Genomic DNA, 24,737 nt, shown 5'->3' on the forward strand with positions numbered 1-24,737 from the left:
TGGATGTAACCACACTGGGAGGCAGGTATCACCATCTGCTTTTACAGAGAGGGAGGCTGAGGCACAGAGAAGTTCAGTAGTGTCCCTAGTGCACAGAACGTAGGATTCGGCAGCTCCCTGCCAATCTAACTGCTTAATTAACTCTTACGTACTGTGCTCTCATGCTGCCTATGTTGATTATGTTGAAATTAAGAGTAGTTTTAAAAGACTTGAATAAGTTGTAAAATTACAATAATAAGCTAATTTGTAATGACATGCAAACATTTCCCAAAGAATAGTAAAATATTCACTGTAGTACTCAGAGCAAGAGATTTCAACAATTTGATTTACTTTGGCTGATTTACCAAAGAGAGTGGAGTGATGGTATAATGTATCATCCAGACTACAACCAAAAGGGGGTGATACTAACAATTATGTGGTGATAAGAGGAATAAACTGTACCATCCTGGCAACTAAGTTATGCCGTACCCTACTGACTGCTGTTTGTCTTGCTTCATATTAAAACAGTTCTTCACGTGTTTGACCTTCTAGGGGGATTCCTCAATGTCAATGTAAGTGAAATCAGTTTTGATGAAATTCATCAACTCTTCTCCAAGGATTTAGATATTGAGCCAGGAGGTCACTGGAGGCCTAAAGACTGTAAACCCAGATGGAAGGTGAGGTAAATTTTTTCATAAGTAATGTAATTGTTACTATGCATCTGAGTGAGGAGAAGTGTGCTTGATTCAGAATATAAGTGAAATGTATTTGTCTCTTGAAAATGTAAGACCTCAGAAGTTTTGTATTTAATGTGTAGATATCACAGTTCAAGTATGATTTAATAGTGTGACTTGTGAAGACTCTAAGCATACCTATGTGTTTACAAAATATGAGCTCGTGTGCTGTCTCTTGGAGATCCTGCTAATAAGTACCTCATTTGAGATTGGCTTGGAAAACAGATTTTTTTTTCCTGTTTTCCTGTTTCCTTCTTTCTCTGTCTTCTGCTGCTATCCCTAACAATTACCGTCACCCGCCGGCCTAGCCCCACCAAGTCCTGGAACTGTGATTTCCAGGTGGGTCTCACATTGGCTTTCCTCAAAGTCCCAGAATCTTAAAAGAGGTGCTCAGAGTTCCCTGTGGGACACAAAAAGGAAAACTTTGGGTCCTTCACCTCTGTTTCAGAAGGCAGAGCACTAGCTTTTTATCTTTTTGACACATGTCAGAGTTTTAATTAATATCTTATTTGAAAAACTAGAAGGGAATGGGTCTGCCTCTGCTGCTTAAAATAAATTGAAAACCGTGAATTAAATCAGAGTTGCTCACAGTACTGTGAAATTGGCTAGTGAGTGCATATTCCTGTAAGGTGGTTATGTTTGAGTAGGGAGTAGCATTCACATAATTCAAGTGAAAAGTACATATGATTAAATCAAACGTTCTATCTTCAAGGATTGTCATATAGCCTTAACTTGGAAAGAGTTTTCAATTCCTCTCTTCAGTATTAGTATTTTTCTAAAATATTTGTCTTTTCGTACACAAAAATCACTGCTGAGAAGGAGAATTTAGATAAAAGCCCGCTGACTTAATTGGCCTTGAACTCTTTGTGTTTGGGGGAGTGTGTTATTTATATCTGCATCCCTAATGCAGAGCATATTATCTTGTCTAAAGTAAGCACTAAACCCAGTTTTGTTGAATTGAGGTTATGAGATAAATAAATGCCTTGTGACAAATTATTAAATAAATGTTTGGTTTTTTGCCTCAAACAAGTTGTAAGGCTGCTTAAATGGATTCCAGTACAAATTTTGGCAAATACATTTATTTTACAGTTGTCAGATTCTGTTAATAAGTGAATCTTCATATTTCATGATTGATTTTTCTCACACTTGTAGATAAAACAGGGCCTAATTTACACAATTCTAACTTTAAAAAATGTCCCGGGCAAATAAATGATTTTTCTTACTTGGGTGATGAGTGTATATTGAATGCTAATGGAAGAAAAAAAGCATAATTAATCACAATAGCTGTGGGGTAGCATTGGAGGTTGGTCCTCAGAAGTATTTATGTGGGCACTGCTCAGGTGTGCCCGGTGTGGTAATATGAAATAATTTGGGATTGAAAAAATTAAGTATTCTTGTTCTTTCTTCATTGGTCTGTATCAGACACTGGATTTTAAATTTTCTGGTTTGTTTCCTTCTTCTCATTTTCTGGGAGAAAGGTATATCACACACAGAAGTAGTTCCTGTTTAAAGATTTTAGTAGACCGTAAACTCCATGTGAATGACTAAGTAACAGTATTGGAAGTGGAGTTCCCAGGAGCAAGCTAATTCAAGGATCTAAAAATAAGCTTATTTTATTTAGGAACCATATGGTAATGCTGCTCTTATTTCAACTTGACGCAAGCCCTTCTCAGAATGCAGTTTCTAGTTCTGAGCTATGCAGCTAAAGGTAGGAGAGGAAATTTGGACATCATTCAGAGGTGACTTGAACTTGCCATATTTAACTAATTAATAATTAAGTAAGGACTCTTCCCTTCCTCTCCCTGCCCGCAACCTGTTTACATTCTCCTCATGTCCCATTCCAGTCTTGGAACAGAGCTGAGAGGAAGAGAAACATGTTATGTTAAACATGTGCTACCCACTTGATTCTTATTATTTGAGGTTCATTTTCTTTAAAAAAAAAAAAAAAAACCAACTGAGTTCATTGGTGGCCAATTAATTGGAATAGAGATCTTCTAAATCTAGTGATTTCAGCAATTCTCAGGTATTTTTCAACACTGGAGGTTCAAGTGGAAAATTCAGCCCACCTTGGAGGCCTTATGGAGGTTGGAAAGGGGAGTTGGAAGGGGAAGATAGTGATGCTTTTCCTAACATTAAAAGTGAAGTGTTCACATTGCCTTTCCATTCTGGGGGGTGGGGCTGGGAGGGTCTGAACCTCTTCCGTCTAAAACCTAAAGGCTTAAAGAACCAGGCAGCCGCCCGCGGCGCGTTCCGTTTCTCATCCCCGATGGCTCAGAGACGAGTCTTAGCCACCCGTGCAGAACCACCCGGGGTGTTTGGTAAAAATGACGATTCTTGAACGTAGTGCTCAGACATTCCGATGCTTTTGGTGGGAAGGGACAAGAACCTGCCTTTTTTATCAAGTGCCTCCTGTTTGAGAAGCTTCTGTAGACACTGGAAATGGGGAGGCTGAGGAAGAGGGAGCCGGAAACCCTGCAGGAGAATGAGAGCACAGCGGCTTCTGCTGTGTCCGTCCTCGGCAGTGGCAGAGACCAGTGTGCCCTGGCTGGAGGCAAAGTGTGACGTCGGGTCACTTAGGGACACCGGAGCTGCTGGTGTGCTCGAAGTTTGAAAGTAGGACAAGTACTTGGTGGGGAGAATGTATGTAGTAAACACTTTTCTTGCTAATCTCCTCATGGTGAGTATAAGAGAAAATAAGCAAGTGAGAAAAATAGGTGCATAAATTCAGCAAGATTAGTGATTTAAAGTGAGTGCAAACTGAATGGGATAATTTTGCTTGAATAGGAGGTGGTGAGGAGAGATTCATGAAGATGAAGTGTTATTTTGCAGAAGATAATGACCAGATGTTGTGTGTCTCCCCTGGAAATGCATCAACAAGAGAATGGCTCAAACAGCAAATTAGGGTACACATAAGAAATGTCCTGAAAAAGAGGTTATTAACCCTCGAAATAGATTATTGCAGAACACTGAGATCTTCATTTTATAGATAATAAATTGTAAACTGTTAAGAATGTCATTCCACAGCCACAAGAAGGGACATGCCAAATGAATTTTTACGATACCGTTTAGCTTTATTTTAATAAAAACTTTGCTTTAGGCATAGTCAAGATATTTGATAGCCGTCTCATTAAAATATGGACATTTATTTGCTATTAAGACAACAGTTTAGCTTATTTTGAATTTGCCAAGACACTGGTAATTTCTTTTCTAATATTCTCAGTTTCTTTATAAGATTACAAAAGAAAACCAGCTCTTGATATTTTAAATGCTTCATTGAACAAATGACTGAATTAGGGACTATGACTTTGTCTTTGTTTATTCTTATATGTTCAACTCATCACTCAGTGTAATTGTATTTAAATAATGTGGACTCGGCAGCCGTTTAGTAGCTTCTTTCCTTAAATATCTATAATTCTCCTTAACTGCTTTTATGGCCCATTTACATTATGTCCTAGGTGGCTCACTTGTGGCCAGATTCAAAATGAGGAAGCGCAAGCTTGATGCTTATTTCTGCGGAAGTTATCACGCTGTTCGCTTCACGTAAGGCCGGTGGTAGGGATCCGATCTCGCTCGCCATCTGACTCCCTTCTCTCCTTTGACTTTTCATAGCAGTTCGCTCTCCTGAGAGTGAACCTAGGGGTCCCTAATGGGTTTGGGAGTGGTATTGATCTGGGCATAGTGTGGGCTGCACCAGCAGCAGACACCGACTCCCACCAGCAGTCCCCAGTCACTGGGGGGGTGGAAGCAGCTCTCAGATGCGGGGTAGCTTTGCTCTGGGAGCCTCTCAGTTCAAGAGGTGCCTTACGGGAGAGCCAGACAGGAATGGGATCCGGAGTGGGGCTGACAGAGGCACCAGAGCCTCTGAGTTCCTACCAACAGACCGAAGATGAAACAGTGTGAACCTGAGGAGAACAGCGTCATAGCGGCCCTTTTGCTTTTGCCTTCCTGCTACCTCATCAGCATTTAAGGGAAAATTAGTGGTGGCGTTTCTAGATTAGACATTCTCAGTTTTGCTAAACTATCTTTTGTGGGCTTTTTAAAAATAAAACTATTTTAATAACTGAAAAATTTCTCTCATTTATGATCCTGGTAATGTAAAATACACAAGTGAATGCTACTGTTTTCTGTTGACTATATCTAATGTCATGTCCTGATTTTACAAATAGGATTAGGTCCTAAACCTACGCCTTTTCAATTATTTGCATTTATTCATTCACTGGTAAAAATTATTTGATGTAAGTGAAATTTCAGGAAGTCCCAGATTTAATGTTCCTACAAGATTTTCTGTTATAACCAGGTTGACTGTATTTTAAAATTGGAATATAGAGTGACACATTGATATTGTAATTTAAGTATATTTTTACTGTTATGTTCTTCGAAAATCCAATAGGGATTTGGGGATTTATAATCTGTATAAAACATTTAATTTCAACTTGTATTAGAAAATTGACAATTACAATAAACAGCTTAGCTCAGAAATTGCTAAGAAAAGTCATGTTTAGAAAACATTTCATCTTTTTAAAGGGCAAATCTAAATTGTAGGGCAACTTAGCTTGTATGTCAAAGTTTGGATCCAGGAAATAGAGGATTTGAATATGTGATGATTGATAATATTCATTTATTCTTATTTTATATGAACACATTTTATATAGATGTTGTGTTTTAATCTTGATTTTCAGAGTCCCAATACATTTTTTTTCCTATTAGAAGAAACATGGATTTACTGAGAAACCATTTAATTTCCATATATGTGTTTTTTCTTTTGTTCTTTAGATTATGTAAGAAACACATTTCTTTGGCTGTTTATAAAGGATAAATTTCTCTCTTTGCTGATGCTTACAGTACTTTTTTTGTTAAGCTTAACATTTTAATGTAATTTTATTATCAATTTCATTTTAAACTCAGTATTATCCTACAACTGAAATAAACATGACATGTATCAAAAATTTAATTGTGCATTTTGATTAAATGAAAGATGTTAATATAATTGTGAAACTTCTATGATATATCCCTTATATTTCTCAAATATAACTCTAGGCCAGATAAACCACGTGTAGGATAATAGATATTCAATTGGAATCTCTTTTAAATTTAGTTTAAAAACCAGGAATTTATTATTTATGATCTACTTTAAAACCTAGAAGTTACTCTTGACACATCCCTTCCTCTGACTTCTTCTATCTAATCCATAAACCAGTCCTGTTAATTTACTTCTTAAATGTTTCAAAAATTCATGTACCTCTCCTCTTCTCCACCTTCCCCTTAGTTCTAACTACCATTGCCTCTTCACTAATTGCATTAATGTCCTAACCAGCTCCTTGAATCTATTTTGGGGTTTCTCCAGTCTACTCTCCATGGTAGTCTTTGCCCATCCCCAAATGGGATTTTATCACTCTTAATGAATCTTTCCAAGATTTCCCATGGTGTTGCTAGAATAAAGACCACAATCTAAGGAGTGGCCCTCAGAGCCCACTTATACCTCCCCAGGTTCATAGGAGCCTAAGTGGCACAAAGGCAAGGGCCATGTCTGTGTTTTCTCACTGTTGATCTCTGGTGAGAAAATCCATAAAGATAGGACTTTTAAACCTTCAGAAATTTTTTTTTTTTTAAAGATTTTATTTATTTATTTGACAGAGAGAGAGACAGCAAAAGAGGGAACACAAGCAGGGGGAATGGGAGAGGGAGAAGCAGGCCTCTCGCAGAGCAGGGAGCCCGATGTGGGGCTCGATCCCAGGGACCATGACCCGAGCCGAAGGCAGACGCTCAACAACTGAGCCACTCAGGCGCCCTTAAACCTTCAGAAATTTTTAAGGATCAGTTTTTATCTTTACCTCTAGGGCTTGCTGCTCTATTTATTTACATATGTGACTATTTTGTTTTTAAAGGTGGCAGTTCTCATTCCTTTCCGTAATCGCCATGAACATCTTCCGATTTTTTTCTTGCATCTGATTCCAATGCTCCAGAAGCAGAGGCTAGAATTTGCCTTTTATGTCATTGAACAGGTGAGAATATTTTTTTTCTTTTTAATTTAAAAAAATTTTTTTAATTTTATTTATTTTTTTTAGAACGAGAGAGCATGTGCATGAGTGGGGGGGAGGGGTAGAGAGCGAGAGAGAGAGAATCTCATGTGGACTCCATGCTCAGTGCAGAGCCTGATGTGGGGCTCGATCTCACGACCATGAGATCATGACCTGGGCTGAAATCAAGAGTCGGACACTTAACCAACTGAGCAACCCAGGCTCCTCTAGATGAGAATATTTTTCAAAATGGTAACTGAGTATACTGGAACTTAATAAACTCTTAGATATGGTGGGATTAAAAATGTTTAGCTTAAGGTGAATCTTTGGTTTTATATTTGGGTAAATTCTTATTTGGGATTGAGCATGTTACATATACCACATTTTGTTAATCCATTTATCAGTTGATGTGCTCCTGTAATTTTTAATCATCATGTCTTACCTATTAAAATGAAGCATTGTTTTTGAATTATTCTTTATATTATCAGCTGATTTTTTCTCTATAATTATTTTTCATGTCTCAGTATTCCATATATACAATTTCTTTTAGTCTTACTTGAGACCTTTGAGGATATTTACCATACTTTTGGTTTTTTCCACTTCTGTCATTACCTAGTTTTATACTTAAAGTATCATCTTGGATTTCTTTCCTCATCTTTCCACTACCCCACCTCCCAAGCACTAGGGTACTTGCTGAATTTTATCAGTGATTTTTAGGTAGCATTTCTAAAATGGTGCATTTTGTTTGTGTTTCAAATATATTGTAATTTGGGTACTTTTGGTTTTGACATTGATAACCTCATTTTGTCCTGATAGTCCTTCTTTTTACTCACACTAAACCTGACTAAAAATGGATTTCCTTACTTATCAGTACACAGAAAGTGACCAGGCTTGTATTATTAGATGCTTCTGTGGTATTTTTTTTTTGTTTTTTGTTTTTGTTTTTTGTGGAACATACTCAAATTTTGTTCCTAAGATTATTATATATAATATGTTTTCCCAGTTCCTTTGTGGCTTATTCTAGATCGGCTCTTAGCTTTTTGCCTCTATTTTTTCCCCTGGAAATACTCGGTATTTATTACAACGTTTACTTCTCTGTATGTAAATCACCCTTTGAGGTGATTTGTTCCTGCACAATGATACCTGTAGTGCAGTGCAGATGTACTTTTTAATGTAACAACCTATACTATGAAAATCAATTTTTTTTTTACCTGATAACAAATCAAAATTTTTAGCTTCTTTCATGTAGCCATAGTTAAAAAACCTCTAAGTCAGAGTTACCAACTTCTAGCTTCCTTTTTTGAAACTTCAGTCTCCTCATGTGCTGGGAGGTCAGCTGTCTGCGTCTGTTTTTACAGTCCTCCTCTCTACCAGCTGAGCTATGGAAGAGGGCACTGTGTTTGTGTTTTTGAAGGCATATTCTTCTGAGAGTCCAGCACCACTGAATTATTTTGTGTACGTGATGAAGCAACCTTTACAAAGCAGCTAAGATCCATATTTTACAAACGTCTTAAGTCTAAATCTCAGCCTTGATCAATATTAATTCAGGCCCATGTATTTAATAGTGGGTGGTTTTGAGGTGGTAACGTTTTTACCACATATGAAATAGAAGAGTGATTTTTCTGCTGGACTGGTGCCCAGAGTGCTAAGCAATTGAAGAAAGGCTTAGAACTCCTAGTTAAATATAGAAGATTGTACACATATTTACCACTTCTCCTTTTCAAACTCCTAAAAACGAGAGTGAAAGAAAAAAACTTAAAAAAAAAGTTTTTAAGCCAGAAGGACAAAGAGATGGTCGTTGAGGGAGTTCAGCACATTTCTGGAAGCCAGGAAGCAGATGGGGCACTAATGAGTCCCTTCATAGAGCAGAGGGTGTTCAAACCCACGTGCTCGTTGAGGGTACCTGTGACAAGCATTGTGTCAGTTTGCTGGACAAAGTCCTGTGGATCTTAGCAGTTGAAAGATGTCACAGATGGACTGAATTACTGGGCTAAAGTAACAGGATTGTTTAAAAGTTCGACTACAAAACAATCAAATTCCCAGTTCCTCATCTTTGCTTATGTTGCCAGGTGATTACTCCATTGTGTCTTGTAAAAAACGAAAGTTTAAGTTTATCCTCTGGAGAAACCACACCAGAGAAAGTCCTGACTGTGCTGGCCCAGCTCAGCTGGAGGGCCTCAGAACAGAGAGGTTAAGTAAGTTTGCACGCTGACCCTAGGGACCCTCGGGCCTTTTCTCTGGTTTTTTGAAGCCAGCAGTTAGGTATGAATCCCCCCAACCCCTCCAACTGAGGCAGGGCATGAGTAGTGTCTTTGTTAGAAACAGATTAGCCCCAGGGAAAAGGTGCCTAATCTAATATTTAGAAATTTCCAAAGGAAGAGACCAGCTCGTTGCTTTATCACCTCCGTGAAGCCCTTTCCTTCATTCAACACGGGATACAGCAGTGAGCACAACAAGGCAAGGCCCCTCGTCCTGGTGAGGAGAGATGGACAGTTTGCCATATGTCAGGAGGTGCTCGGGGCTAGAAGGGCAGAGAGAGCAGTAAAGGCAGGGAGCTGTGCTCTTTTATACAGAGTGTTCAGGGAAGGCCTCCTGGAGGAGGTGAAGTTGGGGCAGCCCTGAGTCATGTGATGGGATGTGGATTCCAGGCAAGTGCGTGGTGTGTTTGTGCAGAGGTCATCTGGACGTTGCTGGAGCGATGGGTGGGGGACAGTGTTGGGGAGGAGAGGGCGTGTGAAGCAGAATATGGAGGGCCCAACAGGCCAGGGTGAGGACCTGGATTATCACACATGAGGCTGGAAGACACCGGAGGGTTTTGAGGAGAGCAATGACATGATCTAACTGAGGCTTTGGAAAGAGGACTGTGGTGAGAGCAGACGGAGTGGGGCAAGGGCATAGACGAGGGTGGCTACGGCGCCTTGCAGATGTCCAGGCAGGAGGAGACGTGGGCTTGCACTGCTCTGGTGGTGGAGCAGGGGCTGAGCTCTGGTGGGGTTTGGCTGGCTGCATTGGGTTGGAAGGTAATATTACTGCTGATGAATCGGATGTGCATTGTGAGTGATGGAGAGTTGTCGGCAGTGCCAGGGTATGTGTCTTGAACAAGGGTGTTGCCATTTTCTGGGCTATGAACGTGGAGGACGGGAGAGGAATGGGGCTTTTGGTTTCTTATTTTAGTTTGGTTTAGGGATTTGCTTGTGCACATGTGTGTGCGTGTGTGGTGTATGTGTTTGAGTCAAGAGTGGGATGCCACAGTCCTCCTCGCACACCTACGTGGAGACTCTCCCCAGCTTTTTAGTGCCTCACTCTCAAGCACGAATGCCAAGGCTTCTCAGATTTTGAAGAAAGCTTGCACAAGAGGAGACAAAACCAATCCAACAAGAGGGAGTATAGAGAACAGAGACAATGAAGGAAACAGAGAACATCTTAAAAGAGCAACAAAAGCTCATAATCAATATCCACAGAGAGTAAAGATAATGAATCTGCAAAAATAGGACATCATAAAGGAAGAGTGGTCAGAATAAGGATGTTATTGTAAAAGAAAATGCCCTAACTAAAACAAAACTTTGAATAGAATGGCTGGAAGATAAACTTAAGAAAATAACTCCTAAAATAGAACCAAAACATAAGAAATTAAGAAGCTCAGTCAGTACCAGTATGTCACGGGGGTAACCGCTTCCAAGATGGCCTGCAAGGATTTTTGCCACTGTGTAACCAGGCCCCTGTGTGGTCTCTTCCTGCAATGAATATGGGCTGACTTGCAGGGGCAACCAAACTGGAAGAACGACAGCATGTGACTTTGAGGGCAGGCCATGAAAGACCTTGCTGCTTCTGCCTTGGTCTCTTGGATCCCTCACTGTCAGGGAAGCCAGCTCCCAGGTCATGAGGACATTCAGGCAGCCCTGTGGAGGGGAAACCAGCTTGGCAGCAGCATCTTGCTGACTGTGTGAGCGAGCCCCCTTGGGAGCGGATCCTCCAGCCGAGGCCCTGACGTCCCGGAGCAGAGAGAAGGCTTCTGTGCGGTGCTGTCACAATTCCCTGCTCACAATTAGCAGTAGACTTGCTACTCCGAGTTCTTGAAAAGTAGAGCGAAAAAAATTGAGGAGGGAGTGGGGGGAGAAATGACCAAAGAAATAATACAAGGAAATTTCCCAGAAGGAAAGACATGTCTTCAGATTGAAGGAACTCACATGTACACGTGAATAAAATATAGATCCACTGTGAAGCATGTTATTTTGAAATTGTAGAATACAAATTAAAAAGAAGATATCAAGAAGGTTCTGTAGGAAGAATTTCCAGTGATTATATATCAGGATCATAGGAACCTTCTTAGTAATGCTGATAGCTGGAAGATTGTGGAGCCATGCCTTTATAATTCTAGGGGAGGGGCGCCTGGGTGGCTCAGTCGGTTAAGCGTCCACCTTCAGCTCAGGTCATGATCCCAGGGTCCTGGGGTCGAGTCCCACCTTGGGCTCCTTGCTCAGCAGGGAGCCTACTTTTCTCTCTCTTCCTCTGTCTGCCGCTCCCCCTGCTTATGTACTCTCTCTCTCACAAATAAATAAAATAAAATAAATTCTAGGGGAAAGTGATTTTTAATCTAGAAATTTTTACCCAGCCAAAATGTCCATCAGGTATGAGGGTAGACTGATTGCATTTTCCAGCATTCATTGACTAAAAATATATATATATTTTTTTCCATGGACCCTTACTTAGGAAGCTGCTGAAGGACATGCCTCAGCAAATGGAGAAAGCCAAGTCAGGGACAGGGGTGATGCTAGGGAATGAAGAAGTCCTAGGATGAGAGGTGCCAATGGTCAGACCAGTCCAGACTGGAGCAAGAATCCAGGGCAGTGGGACTGGGAATTGGGCTTGAGGGGGTGGAAAAGGAATTGATAGATGATGTGATGTGTTTGAATTACATCAATTATTAGTAAGTAGAAGGTATATCTATTGGGGCTTTTATACAGAGTAATAATAGTTAGAAAACTAAGAAAACAGAAGCTGGTTATTAATCCTAGTTTGAAAAAGAAAACAGAATCATAATTCACTTGGCACTCAAGAAAAATATATATATTTTAAAGATTTTATTTATTTATTTGAGAGAGAAGAGGGGAGAACAGAAAGGGAGAGTGAGAAGGAGAAGCAGACACCCTGTTGAGTGGAGAGCCCGATGTGCGGCTTGATCCCAGTACCTGAGATGATGACCCGAGCCAAAGGCAGATGCCCAACCAACTGAGCCACCCAGGCACCCCTGCACTGAAGAAATATTTATGCAGTCCTAATGATGTAAACACTATTGGTTAAGCCAAAAATTATGATACAACTATATTGGGAAAATGGATGGAGGGGCAGTGAGTGTGGTGGTGGGAATCCTCAGTGACCATGGTATGAAGTCAGGAGACCATGTCTAATGTTAATGAAGCCAGGAAATGTCTGAACTCTCATTACCTTGCAATATGGAGAGAAGTACTGGAATAAACTACTAGAGGAGGTGAGATGCTCTGCTTTTGGAAGATGAAGATGGGTTAGACATGGAACTTACTATTTTGATTATAAACCATAAAATATTCTGTCCACATTTAATAAAAAACAGTTTTTAAAACCTTAAAGGGAAGGAGTTTGTTCACACTGATGTTGATGTGCCCGTATGACACATGACACTATAATTTAACTCCCTTTCTTTTTTATTCTCTTTTTCATTGGTGAAGAAGGAAGCTGTAAAAAGTAAAGTGATTTCTGTTACCTCAAGTTAGTGCAGGACTCGGGACTAAAAATTAGTCATTTCTCAATCCTGAGGCAGCCCTCTGGTGATGACTGTGTTGTGTATCTCATTTGCTTCTGTCATCATCCTGTTTTGTTGTCTAGTTTGGAAATGATTTTGAGAAATACTGCCAAGGCGTGGGTAATTGCTCTTTAATTTCCTTCAGATACAGAATGAAGTGATTTAATTGCCAGTGCACCTTCATATCATTTCCCTCATAAATGAAGGGAAGTGGACATTTCATAGGAGGTTGGGTTCTGTGTAATAAGTTCCCATCTTCTCGTCCCTTAAAGTGCTTTTGGTCTGTATCATAAGCAAGAATAATAAAAATAGGAAGTGTTTGTTGCCCGGGCACTTTACTAGATTTTTCTTAATAATAAAGGAAAATGGTTGTAATAAAGGAAGTTGGGTTTTGTGTAATAAGTTCCATTTGTTTTTGTCTCTAAAAGTGTTTGTCTTTATTGTAAGCATTAACAGTACAGAGTTCGCTCTCGCTGGCCTTGTTCCATAAGCAGAGGCCTACGGGCTTGTCCAGTCCCAGTGAACTTCATGCTTCTCTTAGCCTTGACACATAGGGAAAGCTTCACTAAAAAATACAACCTATATTATTTTTAATTGTTTTATTTTTTTCTCCCGGTCATAAATGATCTGTATCCTGATGTATTTGAAGTAAAACAGAAACGTTCTGTGAATGCACTAGATAACAGTGTTTTCTTATATGTAACCAAAGTACAAAAAAATGGAGTAAGTAAATCTAAACAGTATATTTGAAGATCCTGACGTGTGTTTTTTTATGTTATCTAGTTGATTTGGATGTATTTACTATTGTTATTTGACCATGCTTCAACAAGTTTAGAAAACCATAGAGAAAAGTCAGATGACAAAGCCTGACTACATTTCTGTTTTCCTTTGTGAAGACTGGCACACAGCCTTTTAACCGTGCAATGCTCTTCAATGTGGGCTTCAAAGAGGCCATGAAAGACAGTGTCTGGGACTGCGTCATCTTCCATGATGTGGATCATCTACCCGAAAATGACCGAAACTATTATGGTTGTGGAGAAATGCCACGTCATTTTGCAGCAAAGCTGGATAAATACATGTATATGTGAGTAATATGCATTCCTCCTGATAGCAGACAGCATACTTACAAAATCGTGTCATTGAAGTGGTAGCTCTCTTAATGTGGCTGGATCTGAGAGGGCCTAAAAGCCTAAGAGTATCTTTCACTCCACTTGGTCCTCACAGGGAGCCAGGATGTAGAGTCACCTGCCCGCCATGTAGGTGCTTCCTCCCGCAGAGGTTTGCATGTGGGTTGATGGGAAAAGAGAACCTGGGTTCTGTGTCAAGCAAATGTAGACTTAACTTTCTGGTTGCACGCTTACCAGTGATAGGACTTGGTTAATTCCTTCTGTCTCTGCGTGTTGGTTTTCTTGTTCGTCCGTCGGAGTAATAGAGTCCGTCCCTAGGGCTGTAGGAGATCACACATGCTGGACCTGCCCTGCGTAGGTGCAGGTAGCACATGGGGGCTCCCTTCTTTTTTTCTTTTAAGATTTTATTTATTCATTTGAGAGAGAGATAGCAACAGAGAGCATGAGCAGGGAGCATGAGCGGAGAGGGCGAAGCAGGTTCCCGGCTGAGCAGGGAGCCCCACGCGGGGCTCGATCCCAGGACCCTGGGATCATGACCCGCGCCGAAGGCAGATGCCCAACGACTGAGCCACCCAGGCGCCCTGTGGCGGCTCCCTCCTGCTTCCCCTTCTCCAGTGACTTGTTTTAGTGTGGAGGAGGCCCTTTCTCTGCAGTGTGTCTTCTTTCTAAGTTATAGGTTCTTGTCTTGCCTTTAATAATAAGAGGCAGATCTTTCTTGCTCTCTGACTGCACCTACCTTGAAACGTAAACAGTCATTGGAGCTCTGATGGTAACTTAAGTTGACATTGAAGCATGCACGTCATCACAGTTCTCATTGGCTGATGGAAGTGGAGAGAAGACAGAACAGCCTGGAGCAGGGGAGATGTTACCTACATCACAGTTTTGTCTGCTGCCCGACCTACAGAGTAGGGGGAGGCAAAAAGTCTCAAGGACATGGCCAGGTGAATCAGCACTAGAACAGGAAAGGAATGATTTTTTTTCCTTCTTCTTCTTCTTTTTTTTTTTTTGCTGGTCATTATCATGAGAAAACCTTTTCTTAATTATTACAGTATCTGAACTCCCAAGTCCAGTGTTACCACGGGCTTGGGGAAGATCATCCAAGTTCAGAATCTGGGTTTTAGCCCTGGTTCTTGGAAACTCAGTTTTGGTTAGCCCCCACTAGAGTTAAATTAGATTCAGAGTAACTGATTTTCACTAAAAAGCGTCATATAGGTCATATAAACTAAGAATTCTAAATTAATTTCTCTTACTTGAAAACATTAAGTATTAATGTATATGATACTTATATCTACCTAGACTGATCCCAGAGTTAGTAGGGTGTCTTGGAAGTTTGAGTAGAAATTAGAATGTAGCTTAGGGAGAATGTCAGCAGATGAAGGAGTAGTGCCGGTAGTGGGTAGACTTCGGGCCATGGGTGAAGCCTGATGGAGCATCCCTGCCCCATAATGGCACCCACACTATGGTGGCTGTGGACCAGAAAGCTCCAGTCCCCAGATTAGTGACTCTCTCCCCTGGGTCAGTGTGAGAGAAATCCTACTGGATTTTTTGTTGAGCTTCTGTTTTCTCTTCTTTAGTTTGTTACGCCTTCCTTTTACCTAATCTTTCTTCATTCTGGGTATAGTGCAGTCGGTTGTTTGCACTTAAGCAGAACAATAAATGGAATTAATGTGCTTGCCAATTTATACACATTAATGAAAACACACACACACACACACACATACACACATTTATCCATATCTACCTATCTACTAATCTCAGGTTTCTCCCAAACCACTAGCCTAGGGAAGAATAATCTAGCTGGCATGGGAAACCCAACAGTGCCACGAATCCTTATCAGCCCTACTGAACCCCAACTGGTGCTATAACTAGAATCCTTCCTTCCCAAATGTAAGCCTCGTGCCGTCTCCTGGGACACTGTGATTGTCTTTGGGTGCCTTTGGCCAGTGGGGCCAAGATCGCTTTCTTGTGCACCCTGTGAGTTCCATGCAGGAGCTGCTTCTCCCGTCTTCTGTGACCACACCGGACCTCAGCTGACACCCGGCACTTCTTCCCTACAGGGAGTGAGAGGAGAGTCCTCCCACAAAAACAATGAGATCTGCTCTCTCCCCTTCTCTGAGGCAGCTCTGCCATCGTCCTGGCCAGGATTCCCTTAGCTTGGTTTCTGGATGCTGTGCATGGTCATGTTTTCCCTGTTGGCCTCCCACATTGACCTGGCCTCTGTAGGGGCCCTGGCTTGCCGCTTCCCATTAGCACGTTTGGGGGCACAGGAATTTATTCAGAACTAAGTCTAGGGATGCTACCTTGAGATCAGAAAACCAATCTATATCTAAAGGAACAAATTAGTTTGACAAATTCCTTGGAGTATGAGTTAGGGAAAGGTAAGGAAAATAAATCCAGATTTGAAAATGTAGTCATTTCTCAAAGAGAGACAAATACTGTATGACCTCATTTATATGTGGAATCTAAAACAAACAAACAAACTCATAGATGCAGAGGACAGATTGGTGGTTGCCAAAAGTGGTGGGTGGGGATGGGGAGGGTGGCTGAAAGGGGTTAAAAGGTACACAGGTCACTTGTAAGATAAATAAGCCCTGGGGATGTAATGTACAGCATGGTGATTAGAGTTAATGATACTCTACTATATATTTGAAAGTTGCTAAGAGAATAGGTCTTAAAAGCTCTCATCACAAGAAAATGAAGAATTTTGTAACTGTGTGTGGTGATGGATATTAACTAGATTTATTGTGGTAATCATTTTGCTATATATATGTGTGTGTGAAATCATTATGTTGTACACCTAAAATGAATACAATGTTATAAGTTTATTATATCTCAATCAAAAAGTCATTTATCTAAATATTAGTACATCAAAAATAATATATTTGTAAATATCCATGAGTATTATGGTATCATACCAAACAGGTATGATTATTACAGGAACAGGCAGCTAATCATTTCAAAATTAAATGCTAGAGTTATATTTACTAATTTATATTTATCCTGGTCTACATAATAAATAACACATTTATAATTCAATTAATTTAGAACACTTTATTAGCTTAACAGCATCTAACATTGCATTGACAACTATTGGTGTATTTAATCAAGTTTACTTTGGTATGGAAGTCTTACCAATTTTTGAACACTGGGTTGTGAGTCTTACAAAGTAACAATACTGAATATTAAATTTCATTTATCACAAGTGTTTTACTTTGTGTTTTACCTAACACATTTAGATGTTTTGCTAGACTGTGAAAATGTTTTCTTTCTTGGTGTACTTTACATTTCCCAGAAAATGATTTAATCAGAACAATTGTTTATATGGAAAATAAGAATATATTTTGCAAAGCACATATAAAACTGAAAACTTGATTTCAGATGGCAAACTGTTTTGATTTCATTTTTAGAATGCTGTCTTTCTTTTTAGTCTTCCATATAAAGAGTTTTTTGGTGGTGTAAGTGGACTGACAGTGGAACAATTTAGAAAGATCAATGGTTTTCCTAATGCCTTCTGGGGATGGGGAGGAGAAGATGATGACCTTTGGAACAGGTATGTTGAGGTACAAATTGCCTAATAATAGAATTTGTATAAATTTCCTTTCTATTAGTTAGATTGCACTTTGCTATTCCAAGAAAAGATTTTTTGGGATGGAAAATTTTTGAGGTTTCTAAATCCTACTTTGTGTTTCTGCCTTTCTTCATTAAGAGTGCCTTCTGAAATTCTTGACCTCTTTCTAATGATAACATTCTTTTGCATTTCAAGTTGAACTCATGTAATCAATTTTTAGTCACAGTTTATTCCTTTATATTTTTATTTCCATGTATTGTAGAGTTCACTATGCTGGATATAATGTAACAAGACCAGAGGGAGACTTGGGAAAATACAAGTCTATTCCTCATCACCATCGAGGTGAAGTCCAGTTTTTAGGACGGTAAGTTCACTATCACCTTCAGATAACAAGGTTTCAGAATTATTTGATGTATGAAAGATTTGTTAAAAAAAAACATTGCAGCCCCAAAAAAATCTTCTGCAGGGAATTTTCTCTTGATCTTATTTTTCTTTATAGAAGTAAAATATTTTTGTGCTTGTTTCGAAGAGCAATACATGTGTATTTATGTTATATTAGAGAACCTGGTTAACTATTTACATAAAAAGTGTTTCCCTAACATAAAATGTATTATTTCATAAAACATTTTATTTCTTAAGGATGTCCAAGTTGTAAGTGCACAAAATAATTTTTTCAGGAGGCATTTTAAGACTAGTAAAAATGCTAATTTAGATAATGGTTTAAAAGATTTTTAATTATGTATGAAAAGTAAAAATTGAAAAAGCTTTAAATAAGAACGACCTTGAGCATATTTGTTGTCAGTTTTTCTTTTTGAACGTGTTGCTGTTATTTTTCATTTTTTTCTCTGACACCATAGGTATAAATTACTAAGATATTCAAAAGAGCGTCAGTACATTGATGGGTTGAACAATTTAATATATACGCCAAAAATACTGGTTGATAGGTTGTATACAAATATATCTGTAAACCTCATGCCAGAGTTAGCTCCAATTGAAGACTACTAAAAGAAGTAGCTCTCATGGCAAGATAGACTGCAATGCTGGATCATCAACTGGGAGTCTACTCTTATTGGAGGTCAGTGAATGGATGTGTCATGGTGCCCTGCTGCGTGAGAAGAGCCAGCAGCCCTTGTTTACAGTGTGAGGTTAGAGACCATCACCCATCCTCTTCTCTGAGACACACCCCCACGGCGAGCCCTGCAGACACCCGATGCCCTTGCTGAAATCCGGAAGTTAAGAGAGCTCCCTACAAAGAGAAAATTTTTATACTAAAATATATAATTTAATTCAAGAGAATGCTTTATTTCTGTTTAAACATGTTTTGTATATATGTGATGTAAATTAACGTGTTCAAATTGTTGAAAAAGATGATGTGTTGCAGTTTTGCATGTAATTGGTTATGCCTTTATCGGACTTTTATAGACATTTTTTATTTGCATGGAAGAAAACAATGCAAATTTATGTCACTAAACAAAGGTTAACCCTTGTGTGAAATGAAGGAACTGTCAATAATTGACAGCCAACTCCTACAGTAAACTGTTATATACTAGTTTTGAGCTTTAGACCTTCAGCCTTTTGTGTGGAAGAAGTCACAGCTTTCTTAGGGTTTTACAGGGTAAGAAGAAAGGACTTAGACCACTTTTCTTCCTACCAGGATTACCTGTTTTTTTCCTTGCTTGCAATCTCATCAGATTTTGCTAAATCACAACCATATTGTTTATGCACATTGCATGAGTATTACCAAGAAAATCTTAAACGTTGTGACGTAACATGATATAAAGGACCTCTTTATGTTAATTAACTGTCTTTCACGTATCTTTGGTGTAATTGTCAGGGATTTTGTGCCTCAAAAAATCTTCCCGAGGTTGTGTGTATTTGTACACTCTATTTTTTTTTCTTAATTCATAGTGAACAGCACTTTCATTATTTCTAGTTCAGAAGAGCCAGAAAACAATTTTCATTTAAAAAAAATCAAAACAATTTTTTTTTTAAAGAATGAGCTATGGAAAACCCAGTAGTACTTATAATATACAAATGAATTATACTATTAGATAAGAAATTAAATGTTCTATTTTTATGAAGATAAATGCTTAGTAGATAAAGACAAATTTTAAGTTTAATTCTCAGACTCATAGAATTTGAAGTTTTTGAAGGGAACCTTTAATGTCGGCCAGGTTTATTAGAACTATATATTTTTTTTTCACTTTTAAGAAATTACATTTCTGGTATTCTTAAAATTGCCTCACTGAAATGATTTAATAGAATTATATTAAAATATATAATCAGTTATTTAAATGCATTGATGTTCTAGGACACTTCTCTGAGAACAGGTCTCACTACCTGACATCCAGTATATTACTTGATCTTAAATTTGGATGAAGTTTTCATGGCAAAACCAAACAATATCCTTACTTAGAAAATTATCAACTATAGTTAACCAAAGATTCTAGAAAATATCTTAATATTTTCACAAATTTAAAACAAAAAATTATCTATAGAGTGAATCTTCAAAAACAATGAAGAACAATAGAAATCTATCTATGAGGGATGTTGGGATAATATTTGCCTCATGGATTGTTCACCTAAAACAGAAATATGGTTATTTATCTCAGGTTTAAGTTTAATTTTGAAGTATCATCTTTTATGGCAATATTAGTAATACAGATGACCACAAACCAAATCATAACGTAATTGAAATTCTTATACTTTGAAAAAATTGATCACTCTCCCTTATGATAGCAAACAGAATTTTCCATATTTATTTCTCTAGCAATATTTCCAAGATACTTATCTTCCATTTTTTGGTGGTACTCAAAATCACAAAAAAATCAAACCTTCTGAAAAGTAAGAGATTTGTTCTGAATTTGTATATCTGTTCATTTTGGTCTCATAGCCAATGCAGTTTTTTTAATTTGGTGAAATGAAAGTTGGTTGGGAATGTTAACATTTGTGATCACTAACAAGATAGTAGGGGCATAAGAGCATAATTAACCCAATAATACTTAAATATTTTTTTAATACATATTTTAACTGTGGGGAAAATTAGGGCTGTTTCTGAGTCTTACTCGTAAAACATATTTTTTGCTTTTTAATGTGGAGCTGCCCACATTTGGAATCCTCATTTTGATACACATTTTACAGTTTCAGGAGAACTCAGTTCTACTAGAATCTGCCTTATTTTCTTGGATTAAGTCTAATAGCCATTTTTGTTTTATGAGTGAGCCATGTTATTTTGCTCTCTTTAGTTTTGAATACGGTATGTCATCCTGTGAAAATCATCTCATTAGTTTGTTTTTTGCTTTCCCCCCTTTTTTTTGTTTTGTTTTGCTTTTTAAGTGCATACCTAAAATTTGTTTTTTGCCTATAAAGAATGACTTACATGTTTCCAGAAGAGTGATAGTTTTGCTCAGTTATCTTCATCTTATGAAAATCTGTTCCATAAAAATTAACAAATACATTGCAAATGGAAATTCTTTTTATCATTATGTTTGGTGGATTTCTTAGGGAACACGTATTGATTGCCTATTCTGTATCAAGTGCAATGCGAGGTATGCCAACAGAAGAAGTATTTTATTTCTGAACAAATCAAATCAAGCAAGTTGAAACCTTTCTAAAATTATAAAGACATCCTCTGATAACTTATCTGTTGTATTTCTTAGTTTCAAAGTCAAGAAACACATATATGTGGACATGGAGCTATTATGAGGTCCTTATGGCACTAACCGGGAATGTTACGTTGTGCCTTTCACCTCGAGAGAGAAGTAATGATTAATGAGCCTGTTTGTAGAAAAGAGAGGGAAAAGTGTACACATGAGTATTTTTTTAAAATCCGCATTTAAATTTGCTCGTATTTTGTGAAAACCTGTTCGATCAGAAAGCTTATTTACAGTATTATGCAAATACATAATTACGTGTTAAAAACTTGCTTAGACTCCTTTTACAACCAAAATATTGATATCCATTTTAAAGTAAAATGGAAAAATAACCGATACAGTATTGTCCTTCTTTTGGAGGCTTCCTACAAGTGAAAGCAGATTTTGTGTCATTTTATTTGGCCTCTGCTTGTATCTGTTATATTTCTCTGTGTACTTTTCAGACAAATATTAGTACTCTAGATTTGTTGCCTTGTATTTACAAGTATGCCAATTGAGAGATCTAAAAGGGCCATAGTGTTGTTTATCAGAAAGAGGAAGTGTACTTAAGATTATTTTATTTATTAGATCTGAAAGGCTTCTACATAAATGCACTGAAATAAATGCTAGTAATTTCTTGTACTCTCATTTTTTTTTTTTTTTTTTTGCTTCTCATGGAAATGTTTGTACTTTTTTATCATTGTCTTTTATGAAATATAATGTTCTAAAGACTCTGTGTGACACTGTAATTATTTTTGCTCAGGAACTTTTTGGGGGTTATCTGGGTTTTTTGTTGTGTTTGTTTTCCTAATTTTGAGGCGAACTGTTCATGAATACCTTGGTGGCACAAGAATGGCAGCAGAAGCATAAAGCGACCACTGCATCTGCCTTTGCAGCAGTTTAAATACATTTAGTGATCTCATAGTTTTTAACTCAGAAAAGACACAGTAATATTTAAATATTTTTCATCAGTACAGTTAGTAATCTACTGTAGCAAGAAGGATATTTAAGGAGTCGGTTTTTGTTTTTTTGTGTGTGTTTTTTTTAAGATTTATTTATTTATTTATTTGACAGAGAGAGACCCAGCGAGAGAGGGAACACAAGCAGGGGGAGTGGGAGAGGGAGAAGCAGGCTTCCCGCTGATCAGGGAGCCCAATGCGGGGCTCAATCCCAGGACCCTGAGATCATGACCTGAGCCGAAGGCAGACGCTTAACGACTGAGCCACCCAGGCGCCCCAGGAGTCGTTTTTAACATTTCTTCTGCCTGCAAACTTGAGTGAACTAAGCTGGTGTGTTGGTGGTCAATCCCCTTCTTGTTTTCTAGGTATCAAGTAGTATTGAAGATCTTTAAGGCAGATAATATCTAGGGACTAGATTTGTATCTGGGCCTGGAATGTGAGATCATGAATTTTGTCAACTTAAATTATTTGTGTAATGAATTATTATTAATTTTTATGCATAGTATGAGCTACCGGGGTGGTGACACTTATGTCACAAAGAAAGCCAATCGTGGAATCAATCTCTTAGTCATTTAAATAATGCAGAGCCGTAAAATTGAGTTGGCTTAGTCTGGCCCAGGTTCCTACCTATGGTACTAATGTGTCCTCTGATGAAACATGCCAACTCAGTTTAATGATCTTATATATGTATTTTTTTTGTCCTGTCTTAAACACATGGATTTAAGGTTGTGGAGATATTCTGGACCCAAATTGTTTTATTTAGAGAAGGCTGTTCTTGAGGAGCATATACTGTATTGCTCTTAATTTAAGTGACTTCAGAGAACATAGTGCTATGTCACTCAAAATTATACCACAATTAAAAGAAAAATATATAGGTTGTAAAAATAAAACTTGTATCTTTCTCAACACATTCCTATAACATATTTTGGTGGACCTGAATTCTGTTGCTAATTTCATCCTCCTAACTCCATCAGTTGAAGTCTTTGATCTCCGAGAAGTATCAGACATTACCTACACTAGTGGAATTTACTGTCTTCTGTGAGTAAAACAGTCATGGAAACAACTGAAAAACCTACGTACTATGAAATGAGGTGCTCAATTGTGTCCTCTGCAAACATTGGTTTTATATTTTACTAAGGCAGTATTAGGCCAATAGAACATCTTTGTAGGAGAAGCTTTTCCCAAGGCACAGAATGTTTCTTAGCTGTATACCCTATGCATCAGAAGGATAGTTGAGATCATTGTTTGTCTACAATGAATCTTGAGGATTTACAGTTAACTTTTAATAGGACTGTGTGGAAGGCAGTGGTTATAAGCAAAGACGCTGGAATCAGACTGACCTGAGTTTGAATTCAGAGATCCCCCCTTGTTTACTGTGACATTTTAGCAAAATTTTAAACCCCCGTGGTCTTCAGTTTCCTGATCTTACAGTTGAGGATGATAGGAACTACCCAAGGATTGCTGAAGAACTTAAATAAGCTAATCCTAACAGAACTGAGCCCAGCACCTGACATGCTGAGCAAAAACTTGGCTTATAATTAAGTCAGTTTTCAGCTCAAGAGTAACAGGCTTTTCTTTCATGCAAGGTATCTTGGATCATATTTTAAAAATAATATTGCATTCTTTGATTCCATTAGGAAATGAAGTTAGTGATTACCCTATCTATACATGATAATGCATGTAAACAATTAGTAAAACTGGCAAAGGTGCCAAAATTAAATTTTAGCAGTAATAGTCATGAGGAGAAATGTAACAAGTGGGAATCAGGCTCCGTTTGCTCAGAGGCTTGTGTGATTTTAGGTAGACAGCGTGGGAAGCACCTGTTACGATACTTTGCTTATGGAAGGCATTCAGTAACATGTAGCTTCTCTCAGTATTGTGACTGAGAAAATTAAATGCCATGTGGACCTCTACTGCTTTTTCTATCCTACCTTGGCTTTTGGGCTTGGCTTTTTCACCTATTTTCTTCCCAGTTTCCTTGGAAGACCCTTCTTCCTCTGCTTTCCATTCTTTCTCCCTTCTCTCTGATCAGTAACTCAGTTTCTAGGACCACTGGCTTACACTGTCTGGTGGAATGTTTTAGAATGATGGAAAGGTTCTGGGACTGTGCTGTCCAGTATGGTAGCCTCTAGCCACATGTGGTTGTTGAGCACTTGAAATGTGGCTGGCGTGAGCCAGGAACTGGATTTTGTTAAATCTTAGATAAATGTAAACAGCCACATACAGCAGGTGATCTCTTATACTCGCAGAACTTTAACCTCATGGTGTCCCTAAGTTCAAGCAGGAGGCTCTCAAGCCAAATGTCCAGCTGAGAATTCTTAGCTGCTGACCCACATTATCAACTTATGGGTCATCTCGACCTGCTTGTTCACAGAAACTCAAAACCCAGTATGTCCTAAGCTGAATTTATCATATCCATCTTCAAAACCTGGTCTTCCTCTTGTTTTACCATCCACTTAGGAACTCAAGGCCAAATCTGAGTCACCCTCGCCTTTCTCCTCCGTACAATCAAGGTGTTAGCTCCACCTCTGAAGTCCCTCTTCAATCTGTAGGGTCTTTTGTTTCTGCAACAAGTGCGTGGATCCTCCCAGTCTTACTGCAAAGGTATGCCTTCTGTTTTTAATATGTCTTCCATCTTGACACACAAAACTCTCTTTTGAAATACTACTGTGCTTTAAATCTTTCAGTGGCTCCCCATTGCCTACTTCTAGAAAAATGTCCAAATATTTCTGCTGCTCAGACCAGGGCCTGAATGATCTGTCTTCTGCTGGCCTCTGCAGGACCAACACCTCCCTGCCCATCCCTCTCGCACCCCGTTTCATTCTCCAGTTGCCCGTGAACTACTCCCATTGACCTTTTCTACCCTCATCCACCAGAGGGTCTCCTACCTATCTCTTAAAGACTCAAGCTCTTGGGGCACCTGGGTGGCTCAGTTGGTTGGG

The 24,737-nt window shown here is 38.6% G+C and overlaps 1 protein-coding gene across 2 annotated transcripts in view; it reads left to right on the forward strand.

Annotated features, from left to right (window-relative positions):
* B4GALT6 (beta-1,4-galactosyltransferase 6) overlaps nt 1-21,567 on the forward strand; it is a 67,045-nt gene extending 45,478 nt beyond the window's left edge. Inside the window, exons 4-9 of one of the 2 annotated variants that reach the window (XM_036096691.2) lie at nt 532-656; nt 6,599-6,715; nt 13,406-13,593; nt 17,064-17,186; nt 17,467-17,568; nt 18,062-21,567. In XM_036096691.2, coding sequence (XP_035952584.1) covers nt 532-656; nt 6,599-6,715; nt 13,406-13,593; nt 17,064-17,186; nt 17,467-17,568; nt 18,062-18,209 — 803 coding nt within the window. In that variant the 3' untranslated portion in view covers nt 18,210-21,567. The remainder of the gene's footprint in view (nt 1-531; nt 657-6,598; nt 6,716-13,405; nt 13,594-17,063; nt 17,187-17,466; nt 17,569-18,061) is intronic. The other variant, XM_036096695.2, reaches the window with a different exon arrangement.
* The last annotated feature ends 3,170 nt before the right edge of the window (nt 21,568-24,737 follow it).

This window comes from Halichoerus grypus, chromosome 13 (genome assembly GCF_964656455.1).
Source record: "Halichoerus grypus chromosome 13, mHalGry1.hap1.1, whole genome shotgun sequence".
Classification (NCBI taxonomy): domain Eukaryota; kingdom Metazoa; phylum Chordata; class Mammalia; order Carnivora; family Phocidae; genus Halichoerus; species Halichoerus grypus.